Source organism: Sander vitreus, chromosome 22, assembly GCF_031162955.1.
Source record: "Sander vitreus isolate 19-12246 chromosome 22, sanVit1, whole genome shotgun sequence".
Classification (NCBI taxonomy): Eukaryota; Metazoa; Chordata; class Actinopteri; order Perciformes; family Percidae; genus Sander; species Sander vitreus.
The window spans coordinates 185,742-213,241 of record NC_135876.1 but is presented as its reverse complement, the minus strand read 5'-3'; the positions used below and the strand labels follow the sequence as shown (position 1 = coordinate 213,241).

Genomic DNA, 27,500 nt, shown 5'->3' with positions numbered 1-27,500 from the left:
TCACGTCAGTCTGTTAGACGCAAATGCATGGGGAAACGGTGTCCAGTTTGAAAGAAATCCTGAAATGACCCTTTAACTAGAGTGAAGCCAAGGTTCAACATTAAGGATTTTTTCACTGTCCAATCTCAGTTTTCTGTTGCACGACTAAAACAACCTTTTAACGTACACGTTCCACCAAAACAAGTTCCTTCCTGAGACTATTTAGCAGAGGCACCGTGGCTCTGTCCGGCGCTTAGCCCCACCCACCTTGATTGTGATTGGTTTAAAGAAATGCCCATAAATCAGAGCACATTTTTCTCCCATCCTGGAATGCTGTGTGGACTAGCCAGACCCTCCTCCGCAGCGCTGTGGAGGAATGTCTTGCAATTCGAGACTATACTGTATATGATTTAACACATGATAACTTCCAAATCCATAACTTATTTTGACCATACCTCGCTCGCTGTCTGTGCAACAAGGACAACACGTAATCTCTCTCTCTCTCTCTCAGCAGGGCCCTTCTCCTTCACATGCTGTCTTGTCAGCTGCTTATGTGGTTCGCCTTCTTCTAAAAATGTTAGAAACACCAAAGCAAAACCAGAAAACCCAAGGGCCCGCAAATTTTAGTGTTGCTCCATTATTTCTGAGACCAGAAAGTGTCAGCAAGTTTCACTCAGCTATTCTGTCCAATAGACCAGTGGTTCTAAAACTTTTTTCAATAATGTACCCCTTTTGAATTGTCTCTTTAAGCCAAGTACCTCCTGACCAGCGCAAATTATTTTGGTAGAAAAAAAAGGTCTATATAAGAGGAACAGTACAGCGCTGTCAGTGATAGATTTACTAAACAACAGCCTGGAACATTTAAATGCTGATGAGAAAAGGAGACAAAAACTGTAAAAAAAAAGAAAGAAAAAAAAAGACAAAACCTTGGAAAAAGATGGTAGAAAGAAAGGAAGTAAGGCAAGAATAGGTCGAAAATAGTATCAAAAACTTCAAAAACGAGAGCGAGAAACTTGTAAAAAGCAGAAGGACAGTTGAAGGAAGGAAGGATAGATTAGGTCCAAAGAAGGAGACACAAATGTCACATTTTTGGTAGGAAAAAAAAAAAGTCTACATAAAGAGGAACAATGTTCTGGACAACAGCCTTGTAACTATTAAACATTTAGTTAAATATCTCACGTACCCCCTGCAGTCCTCCAAAGTACCCCTAGGGGGACACGTACCCCCATTTGAGAAACACTGCAATAGACCAATAGACCAGCGTCCATTTCGACCGCGTCACATTCTTTACAATGTTTGGTGCCCTTCACAAAGCGCAATGTAAACGCAAAGCGTTGCAACTTCACCGCTGAATTGCACCGAGTCTAGCGAACTGTGGGTGTGAGAGCTCCCTCAGCACTTGAAGCATATTTGCTGAAGGCAATGCATGTGCATGATTCTTGCATTTTCTTTTGATTGTTTGCAATTTGCTTTGGAGAAAATATATAAATGTAATGTAATGTCACGTAAAACCAGTGCATGTCCCAACATAGAGACAAGACCTGAAGTCAAGACTCCACTGACAAAAAGTGTGAAAAAAGTATTGATGGAGACTTTTTAATCAAACCAGGAGTTAGCACTGAGTCACAAGGACACGTTTCCTGTAGCTGCTTCACAAAACAAAGACATAGGCAGAAAATCTCGGGGGCCCAAGCCATGTAAGGCCCCCCCCCCCCCTCCAGAGATATCATTAAAACCACGCTGTGTATTGTAAATAATAAATACTTCAAATAATTGTGTAAGTATTAAAACAACACAAACGCAAGCGGGGCTAACAAATGCGTTTGAAGTTTTAAAACATTTGAAGTCCCCCCTCCCCTGCCTCACAGTGGTTTGGGCCACTGCTTGGCTTTCTCCCTGTACATAAACGGTACACAGAAGTCATGGGAGAGATCAAACTGCGTCAGTAAGTAACAGTAGCGGTATTTGGCACGGGGGAAGCAGACACATGGAGGGCGGCACGAGAACTTAAGCGGTTTTCTACTGTATTATCTATCATTTCACCGTGTGGGGAATTGGCAAATTGGCGCCCCTGCTTGCTGAGAAGAAGCTGTGTGAGAAGGGGAAAGGGGAGGGGGGAGCGGGGGACAGTTCACCTCTGGGTCGAACAGGTTGCTGGGCAACGATACCGTTGGTGCTCCGCTAATACTGAGCACCCACGAAGCTGATCGCGTTTACGTGACGGTTCAACTTTTCATCTCCAGTCCTATTCTGAGTTGAAAGACTTTACGGCTTTATTATCGAGTTGATAGGCGTGTGTGTTCGTGTCGGCCGTCTGAAATGCAAACATTTTTTGACTACTTTTTTTTTTAAAGGGCGTGCGCCTGTGAGCACCCACGGAGGAAAACAAATCGGAACCTTATGTTGCTTGGTCTCCCTAATGGAACGGTCCAGACAAGGGGGGGACGGGGGATGATAAGGATCTATCGGAGATCTATCCCCACTTTTGGACTGCTCTCAGGGTTGACCTTCCTCTGCCAGTCACTGAGGCTCCAGAGAGGAGCTTTTCAAAACTAGAGTTGATCAAGTCATACCTGAGGTCAACCATGTCCCAGGAAAACTGAAAACCATTTTATTTGCTGATGACACTAATTTAATCTGTTATGGGGGGGATTTGGAACAACTCTTGGATACAGTGGAAAATGAATTAAAAAAGATGAAAAGTTGGTTTGACGCAAATAAACACTGAACTTAAGTAAAACTAAATTTATAATTTTTGGTAATCGTGCAATAACTTTACACAAAAAACTTATGATAAATGACATTGAAATAGAAAAAGTAAAAGAACTTAAATTTCTGGGAGTAATAATCGATGAAAAATTATGTTGGAAGCCACATATACACTATATTAAGGCTAAAATATCCAAATCAGTTGCTATATTGTATAAAACCAATTACCTATTAAATCAACGCTCATTGTATACATAGTGTATTGAATGGATATGAAAAGGACTCGAGGTGATAGTATACTGACTGTGTGGTTCCTGGACCTATATACTGAGTCTAGTATGGCTGTGTTATTATTTGATTTGCTATAGATAAACGGATGTGTGCCTGTGTATGCATGGGTATATGTGAGCTGTAGGTAGGTAGTTATACGGTGTACGTGTATGTAAAGAAGAATTGTTTTGTATTTAACTAAAAGATAAAAATAGAGAAAGGGGGTAGGACTAGAAAAGTTTGTTTATGAACTTCTTCCTACTCCTTTTTGAACATGGGGATTTCTTATTTGAATTTCTTATAATAACTTTGGTAGATTGTGCTGAGAAGTACATGTCCTTATTTATCTGTCATTTTAATTTTATATATGTTATACATGTTCAAAATAAAGTACTACTAAACTAAACTAAGGAATGGCTCACTGGCCTCTCCGTCAGTATCAATCATTCAATAGGGGAGCAGATTTCATACAATAACATCATTGATGATTTTGCATCAAGGAAGGCCAGAAAGGTCAGGTTTTAGTTTTAGTTTTCTGTTCTTAGTGCAATAGTGTAACAATTAGATTCTCTTTAGTGTGTTTTCACATTTGTGAGATGAAGGATTTGTGCTATTTAGAATATTTATTCTATATTTTATTTGCATATTATCGAAGGGGGTCTCGTCCTAGGTGTAATTCAATGTAGAAACGCCACTGGTGAGTAGGCTGTTCAATTCACTTTAAACATCAGACAAAGTGATTATTTTCCCTCATACTGATGAGATACTGAACATGATATGAGTCATTAATAAATTAGTCATGACAAAAAAACTATGTATTTTTCCATGACTCCACTATGTTAGCAGTTATAAAGTTACTTAGCTTGTTTGGTAGCTTGATGGATAGTTAATTAGCTAACTTTAGCTTGTTAATTCCACCCACCATGCTTTCACTAGTTACCGAAAACGAGCCTAACAATGTTGTTACTCATCTGGTGAGAGCGCTGTGCTTTTCTACCCTGTGACAAGAGTGTGTGAATGAAACTTGAAGTTGTTCAACTTTACTAATGTAGTGGCTGGCCGGCCGGCTAGCTAGTTAGCTAGCTAGAAGGCTCAGCTCTCAGTTCAGCACCATCTGTATTAGAGAAAAGAATCACTTCATCCGATGTTTAAAGTGAATAAAATAGCTTTGCCAGCCTCCTTACTGGAGTTCCACAACTACACACATTATTTGGGTCCCCTTCAATAATTGCTCTTAAGACATTTCATGTTTATTGTCCCCCCCCATCTGTTAAATGAAACTTATGCCAATGCTTCCAGTCCATCGCTAGTGCAAGGTTCTTAATGTGAAAAAGCTGCAGGCCGGTATAATGCATCACGGTATGCAACAGTGGCCTAATAGCAACACATTTTATTACAACTTTGACAAAAAAACAGTGGGCAGTCAGAAAACACTAGGGCTGGGACGTAATGCTTTTGTCCCGATTTGATTTGATTGAAACCATTCCTCGAGTAACTGGAATAATTTGATTACTAAAAAACTTGGTGCAAAATGCCACGAAGCTTCGTTTAATCAATGTTACCAACGTTGTATCGCTCACGGTGTTTCCGCACGGAGGATTATTACTGTCGCACACCGGGCTGACACTGCTGGCGACACCTGCCATGAAGACTGATTACAAAATGAAGAAAGAGTGTCAGGGGCTAAGAGAAGAGACAGGCTGGAGGAAACAACAGAAAGTGTCCAAAGTTTGGAATCAGTTCAAACGTAGTTAAAACGAGAACTCTGTACAGTGTGCCTACTGCAAAATGGAACTAGCTTACCACAATAATATCACGACGTCAATGCTTCAGCATCTCTATACAAAACATCAAGTCTAACTTAATCATCCATTCCACAAAGCAGACCCGACAAAAGTAGATCACAGAGTATTATGGATGATGAAACTACACCAAACACAACGACTACCAAAATCAAAGACAAGAAAATACGTAGTGGTTACCACAATCTGATCTAAAGACCCGACTTGTTGACCATCCCTTCGGAAAAACAGCTGATTGTTGTGCACCATTTTCTCTCTCTCTCTCTCTTCACGGAGAGACAGCTGATCACTGATCTACTAGCATACGTGTAACAGAGCTGTGTGATATTGTAATCAAATATATAAATGAATATAGGTTGAGTATAACATATATACTTATAGGCCTATATACAGATCAGTCTCAGGTTGAAACTTGTAGTTCTGAAAGTTAAGTTGCACAACTTAATGTAATGTTTATGTATGTTTAATGTATGCCTTAGTTTGAGGTTGTTAATGCATTCCAGAAAATGTTTTCTTTAAAAACAATGTAATATGGCACTTAAATGCACTTAATGTGTTTAGTTTTTTGAGAGATGATATTGTAAGCAATGTAGACAATAAAAATGTTGCTTTTTCCGAAAATTAAACCAAACTATTGTATATTATTGCTCTTCAATAAAACAAAAGTATTTTTTATCCGATTACTAGATTAATTGATGGAACAATCGGTAGAATACTAGATTACTAAAAGAATCAATAGCTTCAGCCCTAATTTGATTCTTTTACAATACATGGCTGCCGATTGGATTTGTATTGCGATTTTTCATTTATTGTGATTCTAGAAGTATTGCGATCAGTCAGTCAGTCAGACATTTATTTAATTTGTAAAGAAGAACATAACATGTGTTTTCTGCTTTTTCTGCTGTCGCTCTGTTTTGCTGGAAACGGATATGATGTAGTCGCCGTCGGCACTACCGTATCAACAGAAAACATTTAGGTGAACCATTGGCAAAATGAAAAATATTAATTTTAAAAATCGTTGTTTCATTGTGCAGCCCTAATGTAGAATTGATCTTCTATCCCTGTGCAGGGTCTCCCAGCTCAACCCTGCAGCAGGTACTGTAGGCAGGAGATGAGCACATGGAGGCCTCCATGACAGACCGGTGGGAGTGGGCACGTCACTAGGACACGCCACAACACTGACCACTACATCCTCCCATTTTAAAAATGTCTGCCAGCGGTGCTTTATACAAAATCTGTAATACCCCCATAGCCAAAACCACTTCCATGTACCTCCCTTATATAACCCTCCTGTTGTCCTTGGGTCAGATATGACCCTTTTTCAAAGTTTCTACATGAGAAATTTGGGTTTTCGTTCAAGCAAATTGCCCAAAGATAACATGGGCTGTTCCATACAACGTTTTATAGCATTTAAAATAATGAAATGGCTTCCAAACAGTATCATGACTAAACTTTGACAGTCTGTGATTATCCACTCAATCTTAAACTATTTGTCAAAAATAATTCACTTTTTTTTTTAAAGGTGCAGTAGGGAAGCCTTCTAAAACTACCTTTCTGACATATTTGCTGAAACTGACCCTATGTTCCAGTAGAACTACATGAACCACTCTGGCACCACCTACAGCCTGGAGTGCGATTTGCAAAAATCCACAGCTCCCTGTTCAGATGCCCCAATCAGGGCCGGGGGGGGTCTAATTGCGTGTCAATCACTGCTCAGGCACACACATTCATTCTCCCTTGTGGGGGGAGGGGCTTAGGAGACAGTTTGGGGCTTTAGCAGAAAGGGGGAGGGACTGAGAAGTTGTTGACGTTCAAATTGTTTGGCTAAGTCCTGGATCTTCACAATCATACCTACAGCTCCAACTACAACTAAAAAATTAGGTAGGCCATCATTTCATATAAATGAGGTTTTGTTGTCCATGAATTTCAAAAATAAGTGTAAAACTAGTGGTAATAAGTTGATGTTAGTGGTGAATCCGGTGGGGGAAAAGCAAAAAAAATGTAAAAAAAAAAAATAGCAACAACAACTTTATAAAAAAAGTCATAAACATGAAAAAAGTATCTAAAAAAGGGTTGATTTTCAATGTTTACCCGGGAGGACAACAAGTTGCATAGTCGACAGCAAGACAACACAAGGGATAAAAAAGTACTTTTTCCCAAAAAGCTCCTGCACCTTAGTTCCTCTACAGTTAACCAGCTCGCACTACAGCTTATTACATTTGATCATGCAGCTATTTCAAACAGAGACGGATTTTAGCTCTTGATTTAACCCAACCAATAAGTTTTAAAAAGACACATTTAATTCAATAAAACACAAATAGATAAAACTGTGCTGAACAAACACAGGAGATATCCAGCAGATAAATAGATCACATCTGCCCAGCGGTGGAAGAAGTATTCAGATCCTTTACTTCAGTAAAAGTACTAATACAACACTTTAAAAAAAATACTCTGTTACAAGTAAAAGTCCTGTGTTGAAAATGTTACTTAATAAAAGTATGTAAGTATTATCAGGAATTTGTACTTACAATATTACAAGTAAAAGTACTCAAAGCAGAACTCTCCTCCCGTTGTAGAAAGAGTAAAGGACCAACCAGCTGTGTGTTTAATGGTCTGATCCTCTCAGCTGGACTAGTAGCTGTTATATTGTTGGCTAGTTTACTTTAGAATAAAACATCAGATTTATAAACTACATGTGTTTTGTGTGCAGGAATCTTAATGTGTAAAGTAACTAGTAACTAAAGCTGGAACAGATGAATGTAGTCTAGTAACTAAAGTAACTAGTAACTAAAGCTGGAACAGATGAATGTAGTGGAGTAAAAAGTACAATTCTTCTCTCTGAAATGTAGTGGAGTAGAAGTAGAAAGTGGCATGAAAAGAAAAGTCTCAAGTAAAGTACAAGTACCTTGAACAATTACGCAAGACTAAAACTTCTCCACATGGGGAATTGTCAGTCAGTACAAAAGTTGACATGATAACTCTTTTTGTTTTATTTGACAAACCCCCATAGCGTACATCTATACTGGTACAAAGTGTTTAGTGCATCGCCCATGCAGCACACTGCCTCATTGTGAGTGTGGAAAGAGCTAAAATGTATGTATTACTGCAATTAAATTATGGTGTGTAACTTTTAAATCATGAGAGTTGTTAGAGCAGAGACCTTCAACAGGGGGTCCAGGACCCCTAAGGGGTCCTCAGAGTTGCTGCAGTGGGGCCAGCAAATTATTGTTTGATAATTAAAGGTGCCCGACCACACGTATTTCATTACTTTGTGGTAATGTCTGAAGTTCTACCATGGACTCTGTAGCATTCTTTGTGGAAAGAATGCCTTGGTTACCTTGTTTCAAGCCAGTCTAGCGTGGTATAGACCCTTTGCAAACACATGACCACGACCACATGACGACGCCATGATGGACGGCAAAATCACCGGCAATAACAAGCTAAACAGTGTAGTAGACGACCGGAAAGTTTCATAGTTTCAATCAGTTTGAAATACGTAACACTAAATAAACTGTATTTATGGCTTTATGGCTTCTTCTATTGAACAACAAGTTGTCGTGCCGTTATCGGCATTGAGGAGTAAACCTCTACATACGGGCGCACGCTCTACCAGGTGACCTAACCATGCGCCTGCGTAAAGCATTTAAATAAAAGTTTGTGTTGGTGTTTGTACCATTCCAAAATCTTAATTTTGACTTACAGATTTTCATTTTCACTGTGAATGCATATCGGTTCCAAATATCTGTTGTTCGGTTTCTTTATCTAGTAATAATCGGTATCGTTATCGGCCTTGAAAAGCCAGTATCGGTCGATCCCTAGTATGAATGTATAACGTATGATATCAGTGCTTATCTTTTCGTAGCTTTTCAAACGTTTGGTTCACGAGAACAGGCTGGAATATGTCAACAATTATTTGAAATAGCTTAGTATTGTATGCGCCATAAAAAGGTATATCTAAAGGCTCTAGGCCGCCCTACATGTTATTGTAGGCCCAGTTTAATATGCAGCACAAATTTATACATTATATATAGTAAAGGGATCCCTGATCCATCTCTTTTTGAGCCGAGGGGTCCTTGGCTTAACCCTCCTGTTGTCCTCGGGTCAAATTTGACCCATTTTCAAAGTTTCTACATCCGAAAATTTTGGTTTTCTTTCAAGCAAATTGCCTAAAAATAACATGCGTTGTTCCATACAATGCTCTTCTCAAGGAAAAATAAGGATCAGATCTCTACTTTCATAGAACTTGGGGTGTTTTCTTAAATGTTAAAAGCATTTGAAAAAAACTACAGAATGCTTTCTAAACAGTATCCTGACTAAACTTTGACAGTCTGGGATTATCCACTCAATCCTAACTACTTGTCGAAATAATTCATCATTTCATCTTTTGTTTTTCTACTCAAAATGAGGTATAATTTCATACAGCGTTGACCTTGAATTTTAAAAAAAAGTGTACAACTAATGGGAATAAGTTGATGTTAGTGGTCTATCCGGAGGTAGTTGGAACAAGGGCAGAAAAAAAGCCACAAAAACCTCCAAAAAAAGCTTTAAAAAAAACCTGGTTAACGCGGGAGGACGACAAGTTGCATGGTGGACGGGACCTCTGTGTTACAGGAATGAACCCTCAAGCCTTTCACTATTTAAGGTGACTAGATGAGCACTGTCTCTGATGTGATTCATGGATTTATAACCGAAATGAGCTAAATAAGTGCATAAAACTACATTGACAACAGCCAAGTATTTTTGCAATAATTAGGACATATCAGCGCTTGAAATTATCTCAAAGAAAATGTTACTATAACGCGTATTTGCATTCTATGATTCATATTTTGTAATGATAAAAAGTCACTGCACGGGCGCCTGGGTAGCTCACCTGGTAGAGCACGAGCCCACATATAGAGGTTTACTCCTCGACGCAGCAGCCGTGGGTTTGACTCCAACCTGCGGCTCTGCTGCATGTCATTCCCCCCCTCTCTCTCCCCTTTCATGTCTTCAGCTGTCCTATAAATAAAGGCCTAAAATGCCCAAAAAAAAATCTTTAAAAAAAAATCTTTGAGTAACATTAAGGATGATAATAATAATTATAATTATAATAATAATAATAATACTCTGTATTTTTACTCACTTCCATTAGTTTCTTGTCTTAACTCTACAACTAATGTATCATTAGAAACAGAAACAAATCTTCAGTAGTTTTCCAAATTCAAATGATGTTGTTGAAATTTAAAGTAAATGTGTACTTTACTGAAAGTTACAATACAGTTCATATTTTTTGCCGCCAGTCTTGGCCAGGACTCCCGGGGAGAAGAGTTACTGTAACTCAATGGGACTTTTCCTGGTTAAATAAAGGTTAAATAAAAATAAATAAAAAATTCATTCCAAGACAAAAGTGCTTTGAGTATACTTGGTTTAGCTGAACACACGTTAAAACCTACATTGTGTAATGTTTTGGGTTGATTCTTAGCAAAAAAAACTTTGTTCTTTCACAAATATATGCTCATTCATGTGTAATTACTTCCACGCGTAGATACTGACATTCAGAATCATTCAGAATACATACGAGCGTCTTTAACCATCTTTAAAATACATTAGCCAAAGAGGGACATACCTCCGCATTTCGCCCTCTTACACCTATTGGCACCGTGACCAATGCCAGGGGGAGATTACTCGCCAGGGAAGCGAAAAAGAGAATTAAAAGGACAACGCGACAGGCAAAGCAACAAGACTAACGTTAATATTGGAGTGGCTAGAACAGCTGCGTGGAAACGACGGAGATACTGAGAGATCATTTTGGGTTCGAACACCGTAGGAGGAGGGGCTAGAAAGTAATATTCACTTGGTTGTCATATACAATTTCACCGCTAGATGGGAGAAATTCTTACACAATGTAGCTTTAACAAATGATTCCCCCCCCCACATACAGAACACGCTCATTCCCATGCAGATGTTTTGTTAAGGGGGTTCAAATCTGAAGAAAGTCGGCACGCTCAAGAAGCCTTTAAGGTATAAAAAGAGAATTGGTGAGCAGTGAGTTAGACGAATGCAGGCAGGACTACAGACTGCATCCTCCCCAGCTATTACATGTCAACGTTGATCCCCCCCCCATCTTTTCAAACATTTCGTTTCATTTTCTTTTTTTTTTGTTATTTCGAACAAAAATAAATATATATGTAACTATGAAATAAAATATAAAATACAAAAGTGCGTGGCAACACACCAAAGGAAAAATAACAATATCTATACAGTGTTACAAATAACATTAAAAATACTATTACAATTCATATTTTCAAAAACTGTCCTAAAGGAGCAGGATGAAGCCGAAGCTTGTGATGTTTCCCACCCCCCATTCAACTTCAACTCATTCCTTTATACATCATATATTTATACAACAGGATAACCAATATACACAACAAATACATTTTATTAAAATACATTTTTTACACGCACTAAACCCTTTTATTTATTTATTTTATGGAACCCATTTCCATAATCCACCACCCCATAACAATCCGTACACTAACCCACCTTCACAATCATCTCTCTTCCTCGACATATCCGTTTAATAAAGTGTTTTTTATATAACTTTTTAACATGGAATATTTTGAAATTAGGCTACATCTTATAGCCTCAACTAAAAGCAGCATTTTCAGTCCCATGTGAAGCAAACAGCTAACATCTGAATCAAAGAAAGAACCATTTCTCTCATGCAACTCTCTGTCTTTTTCTTCGGCCTACATTAGCATTATCAGGACTGTATTGTTTTCTATTGATGAAGACAAACACAGGGGTGGAATGTAGCTAAGTACATTTACTCCAGTACTGTACTTAAGTCCAAATGTTGAGGTACTTGTACTTTACTCAAGTCTTTTCTTTTCATGCCACTTTCTACTTCTACTCCGCTACATTTCAGAGAGAAATGTTGTACTTTTTACTCCACTACATTCATCTGTTACAGCTTTAGTTACTAGTTACTTTACACATTAAGATTTTTGCAGACAAAACACATGTAGTTTATGAAATCTGATGTTTTATTATTAACGATTAAACACACAACTGTTTTTAACGTTTTCAGTTTCTAAAATGTGAGAGTTTTTCTGCATTGAGTACTTTTACTTTTAATATTATACATACATTTTCTTGATGATAGGCTACTCACAGACATTTTCAATGCAGGACTTTTAGTATTAGAACTTTTACTTAAATGTCCACCCACCGCTGAACACATGCAAACAGCAGCCAGTTCTCTGCATAAAAGTCCAGAGTCAAAATCATGCCATGGCAGTTTCAGAACAATTTTAGACTATAATTCCAAATCAGATCAGAGTTTTAGGTCTGGGTTAAGGTAGGCCTACAGGAGAGGTGGAAACACAGACTTGAGACAACACATGCACTTCCTCTCAAAGACACGGTTTCAATGTCAGCTTTCTAACCCAATACACCGATACACTGGCTACAACATGCTTCTGATCTCCAAACTGTTCCAACGTTCAGAGCCGCCATGCAGCTTGTGTTTAACGCTCAGTACGTGACATGACAGGGGCTGTCTTTACCCTGCACGCTGTAACATCCGCAGCAGCTAGGCCTATAGGCTATAGGACCCAGAACTAGTTAATCCGAATTAGGCTACTAATGTGCACACAGTGCAACCTGCCACAGCTGTCACACTCAACACAAGTTCACTTTTGGGTCTTTTAAAAAGAATCATGTCTGCGGCAAAGCTGGGATGCAGTCTGCCACAAACCACATCTTAAGCATTGCATATAGTTTAAGTTCTCCCTCCATTTTTGCTACTTTATTGATAAGCAGTTTCTTGTGTGTTAGCCTTGCAAGCGTGCTCATAGCCGACCTGTCATCAGTAGCCTATGACATCGTGATCAATAGGGATACTTACAGAGGGTTACAAATGCGTTATAGCACACATATAGCCTCAAAGTGAAGCATGACAAAATGCCATATAGCCGCTGCACGGCTGCATTTAGCGTTATAGGCTACTTTTAGGAAAGGAGATGCGGCTCGATAAGGACAATGTTGACGCTTATGATGAAGTGTGTGTGTAGGCTATATAGCAAAAAAATACATGTGATTGCAGATGGCAGGAAAAGGGACATTATTGGTGAATCCAAGTGCGCCTGTTGCTGTCGGTGGTCATCGCACTGCTGCTGTTATTATATTTAAAAAATAAACAAAGTGAGAAGGCTATGTTCAACTTTACTCAACTTTTCCTATTCTCCTGGTTCCCGTGGTCTTTTAATGTTCGCGGACATGCACCCACACACTAATATCACCGGTGACACAATTTTATTTCATTACAAAAAAAAAAAAAAATCAAAAACGTGTGCCTTCCCTGGTTTTCTCTGTGGTCCCAAACTGGGTAGCCTACTGATTAACACAAACTTTTTTCCCCAGCTCACCCCTCTCTCATAATTTAAATAACCCCGATATTTTAATTCAAGAACTGAATAACCGTGGACTTAATTTACATCAAACTTACCCCGGTCGCTTTAACATCCTTTCTGTCGGGTTTTTCTTCACTTTCAACTATTTTCCGAATTTTTAATAATTTTTTTCTCATATTTTTTGCTAGACGCGGCGGGCCTGAAAATTGTTTGCTTTCCCCTCTTTCGAGCAGCCATTGTGTATGCGCTGCGATGCAACCGCACTATGGGTTAGCCCCGCCCATTCTAAGTCCCGCCCACTTGTGCTTTTTTGATTTGTGTAAGGCGCTGCCACTTTCACTTCAATGTCAGTTACAGTCCGTTTCAGTAAAACTAATTTTTTGGACTTGCTAGATGTACTGTCAATCGTTTAAATTTGGTTTAGTACAATTTACAACGACAGGAAGACCAACATGACAGCAAAGAAATCCTATTGGATCATTGGATTGTCACTCTACGTGGTTAGTTTTCAGGGGTTCCCGTTGGCTGATGTGGCTGTCAGTTGTCAGTGACGGTGCGAGTGATTTTCCTGGTGCGCTGTTGCAACAACGAGAGTGGAGTTGTCTTGAGCGTGACGGGGAGGTTGTAGCCTATGGCTTGTGTAGCTTTATTAGTTAGCGTTAGCCACATGTAGCCTATGCTAATGTATAGCTGTCCACTAGCTTTTGAAGCAGGACGCTCGCTAGCATTCCAAAGGGATATAGGCTAAATTACAGCATAGGCTTTTTTTTAATAGCTATTATTAGCAGTTATTTTGTTAGCATATTTTCAAAAAACTGGACCGTCTTCACTGGTGTGGATATTGGGCGCATCCACAAGTCATTAGACTACCGCTGGATACAAGTTGGTAGGCTATTTTAAAAAGGTAGGTAGCCTATTAAAGTGTAGCTGTATCTCTCCATTCACCGTCACTTTAGTCATTCCAGCTAAATGAAAAGCCGTTCCAAAGTGTCCCTGTCAATGAAGGTCAACGTGTTACAATGCAGCAACGGTAGGCTACATATAGCCTAGTGGAGGACACCAATCCCACTGAAAAATTGGAGGGTTGACTAACGTGTTTATTAAAATGTGTTTAATTGACACTACTGGTCGAAACGAATAAAGGTACGCTATTTTCTGCAAAAGGAAGAGCCACTTTTCAATTCGGCATACATTTAACACCAAACTAAATTAGTTTAAATAGTAGTAGAACAAATAGGCTAGGTTCCAAGTCTATTTTAACTTTTCTATTCCACTAAAACACAATATGGTCAGAGATAGCAAAAGGCTTACACCTAAGCTGAAAGTTTAGCTAGGTCAGATTGACTTTGTGTACTAGTAGGCTACAACTTCTGACCTCCAGTAGACATTATGCATAATGTAGGCTATCATAACATTTGGTTTTGAAACTGTGTTTTTTTTTTTTTTGCGAAAGATTAAAAAGATTGTGATGTGTTTTCTCTCCATACATGAGCTGCACAGCCAATACTATATTGTCTTTGGGCCTGGTAGAATAGAGAAGTTACAGTCAACAAAACTTTATTTAAATGCTCTCTGAAACCTTTTGAAAGTTTGAATTATCCTATCCTTTGTTTAAACTCATTAAATAGCCTCAACTATGCAATATCTGAAGATTGCTTAAAATAGTTTTGAAAGCCAATTTGTATTGTGATATAAATGATATAAAATAATGTATACAGTAGAATTTTAGCTGCAAGTATTTCTTGCATGGACATGCAGTTGAAAATGCAAAACAAGTCTGGTGAAATGGGACATATATTAGTGACATTTTCAGTCAAACTTAGACCCTAAACGATATATGTTTTGGTCAGGTTAATAAGATGTTTTGTTTTTATGTATTTTTTCTTTATTTAGGCTACTCATTTAACTGAAATATATATGGTGATATAAAATATGTCTCGCTACATATCTTGTTAGCAACTCTTAAATAACCAAATAAGGGATCCTTATAAAAAAAAACCATTTGTTTACATTTGTATTAATATGGGCTCACGTAGGGCTGGGCGATAATTCAATATAATCAATCAATCAACATTTATTTATATAGCAAATTCATTACAGCAACCAGCAGGTATCCATAGTGCTTTACATCAAGAACCATGAATAAAACAGCATAACATACAATAAAAAGAATAAAAACATAGAAAACAGTCAAATCAGAAAAGGTTACATAGAAACAGGAGGAGGAGAGGGACATTGTCACACCACTACTACGTATTAAAAGCCACTCTAAATAAATAAGTTTGGAGTTTGGATGTAAAGAGAGCTACGTCTGTAGTAGTGTGAATGTCAGGGGGTAACTTGTTCCAGAGTCATGGGACTGCAACTGTGAAAGCCCCCCTCTTTTTTAAATTTTTTTTTAATGTTTTTTTTTCAACATTTTGGTCACTTTTTTTCAACATTGTTATCGTTCAACTTTTGTAATGTTTTGGTCACTTTTTTTCAAAATTGTTATGGTTGTTTTGGGCACTTTTCCCGACGTTTTGGATGTTTTCATCCGGTGTTTTTGATGTTGTTTTTCATCGTTTTTTGTTGCTTCTCCCATCGTTTTGTCATGTTTTTATTTTTTGTACATTATCTGCACTTATTTCGACGGTCCATATTTTCTGATATAAAAAAACTTTGAAAACAGGGTCACATTTGACCAGAGGACAGCATCAATCACACTCTGGTTACAATGCACATCTTGCAGCTGGCTCTCATTTAAACTAGTGCTCAAACAGTTATTAGTTAGTTAGTTCGTTAGTTAGTAGAGGTGTGACAAGATCTCGTCCCACTATCACAGCTCTGTGCCGGCTACAAAAAACTGAAGAAACATCAACAATCCCAAAGCAAAAGCTCTCCGTCTCGCCAGTGACTCACACAATCCTACGCCGTGTGTGCGCAGCAGGTGTAGCCGGTTAAAAGATACATTCAGCGGCAAATCAGTGTTTGTTTTTTTACATTTATTTTCAAAAATGATGTGCTCTAAACCACAGTTGTGCTAGTGGTCACACAGTTAAGTGTTTGGACACCTTCATAAATGGTTGTGTGATGTGTAAATCAACACCCCTTGTTTCTTGTCAGCTTGATGTTGGCAAACGCAAGTTGCTTCTTCTACAACAGCGTTCTACGGCCATTGTAGAAACAAATAAAAAAAAACAATGTTACGGACCCAGGAGAGAGGGGTAATATTCTGAGGAAAAACTCAGAATTTCTAAGATTAAAGTCGTAAGTTTACGGAAAAAAGATTTCTGATATTCTCTGAGATTAAAGTGGTCAATTTGGAATTGGAATTAATTTCTTCTCTGCAATTTTCACAGTTTGCAAAGTCATCCATTGGGCCTTATTGGACGCTTTGGCGGGCCGGTTCAAATTCAAAAAATCAAATATCACGATATTTTTGACCATATACATCAATGTCGATATTGTGGCGATATTGTAGGGTTGAAAATTGGTGCTTTCACAAAATATTAACACAATAAGAGTTTTGATAAATAATCTTCAGTAATGTGGATTTAATGACTAAGTGGGTAAAGGCAAATAATAGAACAGCTAGAACAGTCTGGTAAGTTCAGAACATGACATCACTTTACTTTAATGTAGCCTCTAAAACCAGTAAAGGCAACACTTATATTACGGTATCCAAAATCTAAGACGATAGCTACCCTCATATATCGATACTGATATTATATCCATATATTGCCCAGCCCTACTGCTAAGCAAAATGTGTTACAGTCAACAATCTGTTTTTATCATTGATATGCTAGCTGCACTTTCACAATTCTAAAAAGAAATGTCCATCCCAGTTCCAAGGTGACATCTTCATATTTCTTGTTTTGTCCAATGCCCAAACGTAATCAGATTACTGTGAAATCAAGCAGAGTCATGCAAAACTTGGTGCCGGAGCGACGGTCTCTCTGCAAAATAGCCTCAGGAAGGAACTTGTTTTGGTGGAACATTCATGGTATTCATGGTACGTTCAAAAGTAGTTTTAGTCGTGCAACAGAAAACTCCGATTGGACAGATAGTCTAGCTAGCTGTCTGGATTTACCCTGCAGAGATCTGAGGAGCAGTTAACCATAGTCCTCACAAATCCACCAGAGGTTAGAACGCCAACACAGAGACAGAGGAAGGGGACGGACATCCGGCTGAAAATTAGGGACATCCGGCGGAATTTTCGGCGGCACCGGAGCAATCCCGGAAATGAAACGTCGTTGATATAGACTAGATGCTCAGTAACACTTTCTCTAGCTTCTAAAAATACATGACACATTAAGAATGCTTATTTACAATAAAACAGTTGGTTCACACATTTAGAAGATGCCTTCATCACAAATATCTGCAGATTTTATTCAAACGAACTGAGCCGTAGAAAAATCATCAGTATCATTCCACTGTTTAATTCATTACAGTTACATGTGATGAATGACTGGTAATAAACACACTCTCACGCACAAATGAAGTAATCCATGACCCTTGTGCAAAAAACTGAACCTGTTTGTATTGTGCATCTTTACACAGATCCAAATGGATAAAAAAGCAGGAAATGTTCGGAATCAGGACATCAACCCGTGCATCGAGGTAAGCTGACCGACTGGTCACATCCTGCGTTGTGTCAAACGTCTGCTTGCTGTTGGGATGTGACAGTAGCCATGTTGCCATCCACACATCTTTATGGGAATTAGGTAACATCCAATGAAAAACGCCTTATGTAAACTGTAAAATTTTGATTGAATTCCATGAATATCGACACAAAGTTTGTACGTTCGATCTCATTGGAGTTTAACTTAATTGGTACACGGCTTATGCGATAAACACTGACGGAAACGTTATTTGCGGAATAAATAATGAATTGCGATTTACATTTTAGGTCATTTCATGGTTGCAACCTGCCGTTAAAACAAAGAAGAAGAAGTTTTAGGTCATTTCTTTCTTTTAAAGATTATTTTTTGGGCATTTTTAGGCCTTCATTGACAGGACAGATGAAGACATGAAAGGGGAGAGAGAGGGGGGGGGGAATGACATGCAGGTTGGAGTCGAACCTGCGGCTACTGTGTCGCGGAGTAAACCTCTGTATATTGGCGCCCGCTCTACCAGCTGAGCTATCCGGGCGCCCAAGTTTGAGGTCATTTCTGCCACATATTTCTGCGTTCTTTGCAGACACAACGAGTATCAACAAAGACAGATATGAGTGGACGACCGAAGAGACGAGAGACTTTTTTAAATTTAATTTACAATAGCAAAACAACAGCTATTTCAGATAACAAAAACCTAAGAAATGCCATAATTTCTCGTTGTTGTCTTATTCTAGCTTTATGTGTCGCTATCAGCTGACACATAAGCAGTATTAATCACTTGTACTGTGGGCGAGCCCCCTTTGTTTACTAATGGAAGCTTGGATGCCGTGTGATTCAGTGGGAGAATGAATGGAAACACTCTAACCCTTGTGTTGTCTTCCCATCGACCATGCAACTTTTTACTGGGTCAAAGTTTTAAATGTAAAAGTTTTCAACGTTTTGGTCGACTTTTTCGACACTTTTGTGGCTATTCACGATGTTTATGTCGCTTTCTTCGCCAATTTTGTCACTTTTCCCGGTCACTTTTAACAAGACGTTTTAGTCACTTTTTTATTTTTTTTAAGTTTTTGACGATTTTTTATGCACTATTTTATGTTTTTTCCCCCACATTTTTTAAGCTTTTTCCGACATTTTTGTCACTTTTTTCAACGTTCTTTAATCTTTTTTTTTTTTTTTCAATGCTATACAATTTATTTAAACACCCAAAATCAATGAAAGCGGTGGACTGATCATTCATTTTACTTGTGTACGGAAACCATTCACATTAATTTTTTCTGATATAGAAAAAAAGAGGGTTAAAATGTCTCCAATCTATTCAACATACCAATGTGACTGCAAAACAGCATGTGACGTCATTACGCCATCACAGGCTTTTATTCACTTTAAAGCCGTCGGATGGAGACACGCTCTCCCGGCTTTATTCTCATGAATGTTCTTCCAGATAATTTGATTGACAAGTAGATGGAAACACAGTCATTGTGTCTCCAAAGTTTCTAATCCTGTTCTGTTGTCGAATTTCTTAAATTTTCTTTCAGGAAAGCGATGCCTCCCAGAAGTGTTTGAATGCCTACAACTACGATAAGAGCATGTGTTCGGCCTACTTCCAAAGATATAAGAGCTGTAGGAAATACTGGGTGAGTGTTTGATCCCAGCGTCAAAGAGAACAAACTGAGGAACGGGTAGTTCTTAAAAAAAAAAAGATGAGCGTTGGATGCAGGGAAGGCATAGTCCTCTTCAGTGGTGGAATGTAGCTCAGGATGTTGTTGACCAAGTGCCAACAACAAACAATTGAAATAATGAAATATACTGTATAGTCCGACCAATAATCACTTACGTAATTACAATTTTGGCATATCTAAACAAAATCAACAATTACCATCAATGGTCATACATCTTAAAGGACCACGCCGACTTATTGGGACTTTGTCTTATTCACCGTGTCCCTCAGAGTTAGATAAGTCCATACATACCCTTCTCATCTCTCTGTCTGACGGTTCCACCGGTAGCTTAGCCTAGCACAGATCCTGAAGGTAATCGGTTCCAACTAGCCTACTGCTCCCAATAAGTGACAAAATAACGCCAACGTTTTCCTATTTGCACGGCTACTTCTGCTACTTGGGCGGAGTGATTTGCTTGCAGCACCTGAGAAGCCCCGTGGTGAGGAGCAGAGAGTAGCAGTGCTTCACCTCCTGAGAATATAGTTCCCAGTATGTATACGGTTAGAAGATGGCTGTGTGTCATGTGACCTTGTTATTTGTACACCCTGTGACTATACAATTCACAACATGTAAATAGGAACATGTTGGCATTATTTTGTCACTTATTGGGAGCAGTAGGCTAGTTAGAGCCGGTTACCTCCAGGATCTGTGCTAAGCTAGGCTAGCGGTGGGGGCGTCAGACGGAGTTACAACATGGACTTATCTAACTCTGGGGGATACGGGGAATAAGACAAAGTCCCAATAAGTCGGCGTGTTCCTTTAATATCTTAGCTAATGTTAGCAATTAATTGTGGTTTAAACAAATAAAACACGATTATCTAAAGAAATTGACAATTAGACAATTATGTAATAATTGCTACAGGCCTATCTGCAACACGGAGAGAACTGGGCACATAGGGAGAGAATAGAGGAAAATCCTCTAAAGTCAATAGAAAAATGAATTGAAAAAAGGAGAAAAAAAAATAGTTTCAAGCAATTGTTGTCCTTCTGTTTTCACCAAAAGGTTAAAAAAAAGTGATCAAATTGAAACATGGAAACGTTTTAGTTTTTTTTTTATTAATGCTCTCCAGCTATTTAGTATTGCATTTCCCTAAGGTTGTGGGACTCACGAGAGACATATTTTTGGAAAGAGTGGTCAAAGTTGAAGCAACAGAGGCTGAGATATCTTGACTTTTAAACCTCTTTCAGACACGTACCTCGTAACACAGGTGTGATGATGAGTTTACATGTCTGAATAAGAACTAGAGTCACCTGGAACATTTCTGTATCCCCTTTTAACACACCTCAAGTCTGAACTGAATGCTGTCCCATTCATTTCACAGTCCCAGCAGCACCCTATATACCCTTGAATACGCAGAGACACAAATTAAACGCACATCTTGTTCTACCACTGTAATACATGTGTCCATTAATTAGGGCTGCACTATTAATCGCAATATTATAGAAATCGCAATATGGACTAGTGCAATATCAAAATCTCAGGGGGGGGGGGCGCAATATCTGTTAGAGGCAAAACGTGTCAACCCCTTCTGAATGAAGTATTGTGGTGCTGCAGAGACCTCCCATCTTACAAATCCTATCCTACAGACTAAAGAAATCATCTCTGTTTGGTACAGATCCTCGCAAAAATTACACTATAATTTACTTTCTTTTATTTTAATATTTCTTTCAATTATATATTATATAGATATGCAATATCAGTCAAAAATAATGGCAATCAGATCTTTTCCTGATATCGGGCAGCCCCACCATTAATTATAACTTCTTATGGACAAAGACAATGGAATCAGTTTAATACACTCTGAAATCCTTTGAATGAGCTAGTTGTTAGTAGTAGAGAATATTCTTCTATGTTTTCCCTTGGTTGGAGGTTGTTGCAGGTTTCCATTGATTTCTTTCATGCTTTGAGCAAATAGGAATGAGATCAAAATATCACGCAATGCAAAATATCACGCAGCATTGTGGCTTTTTCTGCAATGATCATGTCTGATTAAAGACATAATGAACATTTATGTATTGGACACCTATGTCGGAATGAAAAAAGCCATTACTTAAAGTGCTCATATTATGCTTTTTGGCTTTTTTTCCTTTCCTTTCTTGTGTTATATATCTTTTTTTGTGCACGTTATAGGTTTACAAAGTGAAAAAGCCCAAAGTCCCCCCCAAAGGGACTTACCATCTCCAACAGAAAACACTGTTCACCAACTGCTCCAAACAGCTCTATTGTAGTCCAGCCTTTACTTCAGAGACAAACGTGGTCACTTTGGAACACACGTTATAATGCTCACCTAGCTGCTAGCATGGCACGCCCTCATACTCTGCTTCTGACTGGCTAGTAGTCCTTACCTAGGTACTGTCAGGGCACGCCCTCATACTCTGCTTCTGACTGGCTAGTAGTCCTTACCTAGGTACTGCAGGGCACGCCCTCATACTCTGCTTCTGACTGGCTAGTAGTCCTTACCTAGGTACTGTCAGGACAGGCCCTCATACTCTGCTTCTGACTGGCTAGTAGTCCTTACCTAGGTACTGTCAGGGCACGCCCTCATACTCTGCTTCTGACTGGCTAGTAGTCCTTACCTAGGTACTGTCAGGGCACGCCCTCATACTCTGCTTCTGACTGGCTAGTAGTCCTTACCTAGGTACTGTCAGGGCACGCCCTCATACTCTGCTTCTGACTGGCTAGTAGTCCTTACCTAGGTACTGTCAGGACACGCCCTCATACTCTGCTTCTGACTGGCTAGTAGTCCTTACCTAGGTACTGTCAGGGCACGCCCTCATACTCTGCTTCTGACTGGCTAGTAGTCCTTACCTAGGTACTGTCAGGACACGCCCTCATACTCTGCTTCTGACTGGCTAGTAGTCCTTACCTAGCTACTGTCAGGGCACGCCCTCATACTCTACTGCTGACTGGCTAGTAGTCCTAACCTAGGTACTGAGCATGTGCGACTCCCAACAAAGATGTTACAGCAGTGAGAAGTCTCACTCTGTAGCTAAAACAGAGAGCTCAACACACAGGGTGAAAAGAGGAGCTGCAGCAATGTGCAGTACAACAAAAATATGGTGTTTTTTGAAAATTAAACCATGTAAACCTATTCTGGTACAACCTCTAAATACAATTGTGAACCTGAAAATGAGCATAATATGAGCACTTTAAACCGATAGAAGTCAGAAATGTTACATATTTTATGTCTGAGAGATTTAGTTCCTATATGCATCCCTATATGATGCAACTTTTTACTAGGCTTGGGCCGGAGATTCTGACGGTATGATAACCTTCAGCAAAAACACAACACGGTATCGCGGTACTGCAATTACAGCTTTAAAATGTATTATTTTTTTCAATGTCTGGGTAAAAAAAACTTTTTTTTCCAGTGAACACAGTGTATTTTATTTTTAAACACACTGCACACTGGCAGGGCGAGGGATTACTTAACTGCACGTTCTGTCCTTGACCAGGCATATAAAGCAGCTCATACCTTAGGAACGGTATGACGGTATTCCCATAATGCTACAAATAGCATCTTTTTATTTTTTTTAGACCCTGTCTGCCTGCCATATAAACCTCCAGTTTGTAAAGCAAGCTTTTCTGTTCTCTGTCGTCTCTATGTCCAGGCTGAGATAACCCTGATGATGTCATTATTTTTCTCAGACTGGACAAAAGTCTTCCAGAGCCACAGAAGACATGATGCATGCATGGGAAATAGACCATGGCACGGTAAATTGGTAGAGTAACCTTTAATACACATGAGTAGGGGTGATCTGGATCCATATCTAACAATCCTCAGCGATTCAATGTTATCAATACAAAGTGAAAGTGTTGATACCTATAGTCATCTTTCAGATGTGCCTTTATTTTAAAATTTCCACTTTATATTTATTATTCTCAGAACATCTGGCCAAAGGACTACAGTTGAAAATTAGCTGGCTGGCTAACACTATCACATTTACAGAAATGTTGATGAACATGTGTTGTCCTTTATAAATAAAATAAATGAAAATGAATTTTTATCAAAAAGAGTAGTTTGTTTTCAACTGAAATGTCTGGAAGAGCTTAGTAAAATAGTCAAAGTATTTTAGTTGTTTTTTTGTAAATGTAGACTGTGTGTGGTCTATGTATCGTCTCGTATCGGTCGCTGGCCCCTGAATTGAGTATCAATATAATACTGGATACCAATGGTAGAAGCTAGTCATACAAGTATTATTTTTTGTTATTAACTTTTGTTTTCCATCATCACCACCCACCCAGACCAAAATCAAGGACAGGTGACACAGTAACTACAATATTCCAGACCATTCAACAAAATAGACAATCAACCTATGAACCAAATAAACATATGCAGGGTTTTCCCTGCCATTATAAGTCTTAGGTAAAGCACCCAAAAACGTTTTTGGCAGCACCTAAGCTGAATGAATTTCAAATGTGGCAAAACCAAAAAGTGAAAAAAAGCATCAAACTGACTAAAAGCCTTTTCTCAAATCTAATGATTCTTTAACACGTTTTGTTCTTAAGCTTTTTGAGTGGTATTTATGTATTATCTGCTCTAGCTTTTCCAACGTTTTAGACACAGCTATGGTGATAATAATCGTCCAAAATGATGTGAAATTGCATTTTTTTATTTTTTTTATTATTTTTTTTTATTGAAAAACATCAAATTTTTTTAAGGAAGGACCCCTAAACCTCTGGCAAATATGGGCACCTAAGTCTTCCACAAACCATAAGCCCATCATAAACATCTCTCCCCGGCACAAAGCTTCCTAGGAGCCGAGCCGTCCAGAAACATTCAGGTCATGTGAAGTATTTTTAAATGAAGGCCAATGAATCCTTTTTGTGTTTGTTTTTCCTCGCAGCACAACATCATGCTGCAGAGGAGAAGAGACGGCGTGAAGCCCGACATGCCCACCGCTGCAGAGAGGCAGGAGATGCTCGCCACCGTCGGGGGCAAACCATACTGAGAGTCAGCAGGGTGACGCTGAGCCACTGGGAGGACATTCTGCTGATGCCAAGGACTGACCTGTCCTCAGGCTCAGGCCGTGTGGGAGTGACCATCTGGAACGGGTCTTTTCTAAAATGAAAGGGATAGAGAGGGAAGTCACAGAGAGACGGGACATAAGATGTATTATTTATTGAGGTTAATAACAATGTGACATGAAGTGACACAACATGAACATGACACGTCTAAAATAGGCGGCCAGCAGCAGGCTTTTATACCAACAGTCTGCATCCGGTGAGTCAGACTACTGCTGCCCCAAATCCGTTAGAGAAGCTTCACCACCAGCGCATGACACCAGGGTCTTTATTGTTGCAGCCTGTTCCGGTCAAGCAGCACCACAGCTGAACAAAAATATAGAAACACATAAGGCCTAATATCTATCAAATTGATTTTAAGACTTATTAAGGACCTGCAGACGCCTTGCTATTTCACTTCTTATGTACTTCATGTTGTAAATAGTTGTAAATACCGCTGTAATTGAAATAAACAATGTATTTAACAATAACTTGAATTCATTCAACATTTATTTTTCAACTAATCTCTAATCTCTCTCAAGTAAAGAGAAGATCCTCTTCATTCTCTCTCTACAACCTCATGTCTATGAGCTGAAGAAGCTCATCTCTCTCTCTTACAGTTAGGACAGGTGGGGAGGGGGGGGGTAATGCCTTGGCCCCAACAACTCATCCATCAGGACAAAACACGGCCATGGTGCAGCAGTTGCTTTTTCCACTCATGCCCTCTCCTGACCGCCAGAGGAAATCAACCATGGCAGTTCACAACAGCAGCAAAACAAGTTACAGCAGAAGTGTGTTTATTCTTATTTTTCTTTTTTTGGGCTGAGAAGGGAGTCACCTTCTCCAGTAGGCCCATGTTGTCCATTTGAATCACAGTGAGAAAACAGGAGACAAAGAAATCAGTTATATAATCATGTTAACTAACGCACACACACACACACACACACACACACACACACACACGTACGTTACTTTGGGAAGATTGGGAAAAAGTGACACAGCAGGACAGACACAAAATCCCCCGAGAATTATTATTTTGGATGCCCTACTTGTAATTTGAAAAAAGAAGACGATGAAGAAGAAAAAAGGTGACGGTCACAATGCATCATGTGACAGCACTATTGCCCCATCTACTGGCTGTCTTATGGTTTTGTAGGCTATGATGAGGGCTACTCTAGCTGTAAACTTACGTACAGGTCGGTCAAGTGGAGATACTAGAGATGGGCTTTTGTTGCCGTACCTCCGAGCTACGCAGTGATTACGAGGGTTTTAAAAATGGAACACTATGCTTCTTGCTCCCTAAAAAAATTCCCCATTAGAGTAAGTTTGTCTTCACACCAGTAAAGAAAGCCCGGCAGAAGGAGATTTTCGGCACCACACCGGCTCCCAAACGCCTATAGAAGTCACTGTTGTGTACCATAGACTGTAATACAGTCATTGTTATGTATTTGTACACACTCAGGACTAACAGACTTGAACACAACACACGGATCCGAGCGGCGAGCTAACGGTCACAGGTAGGCTGGAACTTCATTAACTTTACCCCGTCGACTGTATCATTTTACAACAGATATAAATAACCGAATGCTAATTCAGTTATATTATTTTGAGTAGGTTTACGTGCATGCAATATTGTATATTTGAATGTATTTTTTCAATAAAGTTGTGGGGGGAAAAGCAGTTAGGCTATAGCTATTTAGCTAATCGCCTTTTATAATGCAGGCTAACTAATGATGAAGTTATGGTTGATACATTTACGTTGCATTTGTTGCACTTTGTAACTATTCGTAACAACTTACAGACGTGTAGGCTAGTTAAGTTATTAACAGTGGTGGAATGTACAGTATCTAAGAAATTTACTCTTGTACTGTAGCCTTCTTAAGTATAATTTTGAGGTACAGGTACTTTATTTGAGTCTTTTCTTTTCATACCACTTTCTACTTCTACTCCGCTACATTTTTAGTGGAGAGAAATATTGGACTTTTTACTCCACTACATTCATCTGACAACTTTAGTTACTTTACAAATTAACAAATGCAAAACACATGTAGTTTATAAAATAGGCTACATTGTTTTATTATAAACTACAGTACCCAACAATATGCATAGGCCTTTAAGTCCAGCTAAAATGATAAGCCGATTAAACACTTTGTTGATTGACAGAACTGTGTGTACTTTTACTTTTAATACTTTATGTAGAGTCTTTTAACAACTCCTGCATTAGGCCAATGATGTGGGACAAAGGAAAAACTTGCTTTGAGTGTGTTCTGGGCTGCCAATAATAAATGAATGTTCATACACTGAATATCTTTCAGTGCTGTGACCCATTTATTCCAAGACGGCCTGCTCACCGTAGCACAAGTAATACAGTCCATTTCATCTCTTGTTTAGCTTAATTCATCTCCTTTTTATACACAAATCCAATAATATATTGACACGCACCGCTGACATGATGGAAAGCTGTTTGCTTTCTTCTTAGCCACACACCTGTGTATCTCTGGCTGTTAATTACCTTTATACTTTTCCGTTGGCAATGCTCCACCCAGTGATTAAACATAAAAATGTATAAGCATTACTGTCACTAATGTCTGCCTGATGACAATCCCATTTTGCAGCAATAAAATTGAAGTGAGATGAGCAAACAGAGAACTTTATCTTTTTAGATAAAACAGATGTTGATAAAGGTTCCTTTTGGGGACATCATTTGAAACTGGGAACAATCTGAAGTTGGAAAAAAGGTAATAAATTGCAAATATATCGCAGAATATCGCAATATATTTAAAACTGCAACAATATTGTATCGTGACATAAGTATCGTGATGATATTGTATTGTGACGATATCGTATTGTGACATAAGTATCGTGATGATATCGCATTGTGACATAAGTATCGTGATGATATCGCATCGTGAGGCCTCTGGTGATTCCCACCCCCACAACATGGTATATAAACAAAACAAAACACATAGTTGCATAATGGCTCCAACACACCAGCCATTAATTGTTAATGGCAGGAGGGCATAAAC

The 27,500-nt window shown here is 38.9% G+C and overlaps 2 protein-coding genes across 5 annotated transcripts in view; one reads left to right on the top strand and one right to left on the bottom strand.

Annotated features, from left to right (window-relative positions):
- The window catches only part of plag1 (pleiomorphic adenoma gene 1), a 41,254-nt gene extending 27,877 nt beyond the window's left edge, over positions 1-13,377 (bottom strand). For both annotated transcript variants that reach the window (XM_078280365.1, XM_078280363.1), the window contains exon 1: positions 13,249-13,377. The gene's annotated coding sequence lies outside the window, so the exon portion shown is untranslated. The remainder of the gene's footprint in view (positions 1-13,248) is intronic.
- A 339-nt stretch (positions 13,378-13,716) lies between these two features.
- On the top strand, positions 13,717-24,965 carry chchd7 (coiled-coil-helix-coiled-coil-helix domain containing 7). Of its 3 annotated transcripts, none has more exons than XM_078280882.1 (5): positions 13,717-14,057; positions 17,696-17,755; positions 19,287-19,385; positions 23,119-23,184; positions 24,318-24,515. In XM_078280882.1, exons 2-5 carry the CDS (start codon positions 17,702-17,704, stop codon positions 24,420-24,422), a joined length of 324 nt encoding a protein of 107 aa, XP_078137008.1. In that variant the 5' UTR covers positions 13,717-14,057; positions 17,696-17,701; the 3' UTR covers positions 24,423-24,515. The 3 variants fall into 3 exon arrangements, with proteins under 3 accessions (XP_078137008.1, XP_078137007.1, XP_078137009.1); XM_078280881.1 differs by having other exon boundaries at positions 13,719-14,057; positions 23,082-23,184; positions 24,318-24,965; XM_078280883.1 differs by lacking the exon at positions 23,119-23,184 and having other exon boundaries at positions 13,731-14,057.
- The last annotated feature ends 2,535 nt before the right edge of the window (positions 24,966-27,500 follow it).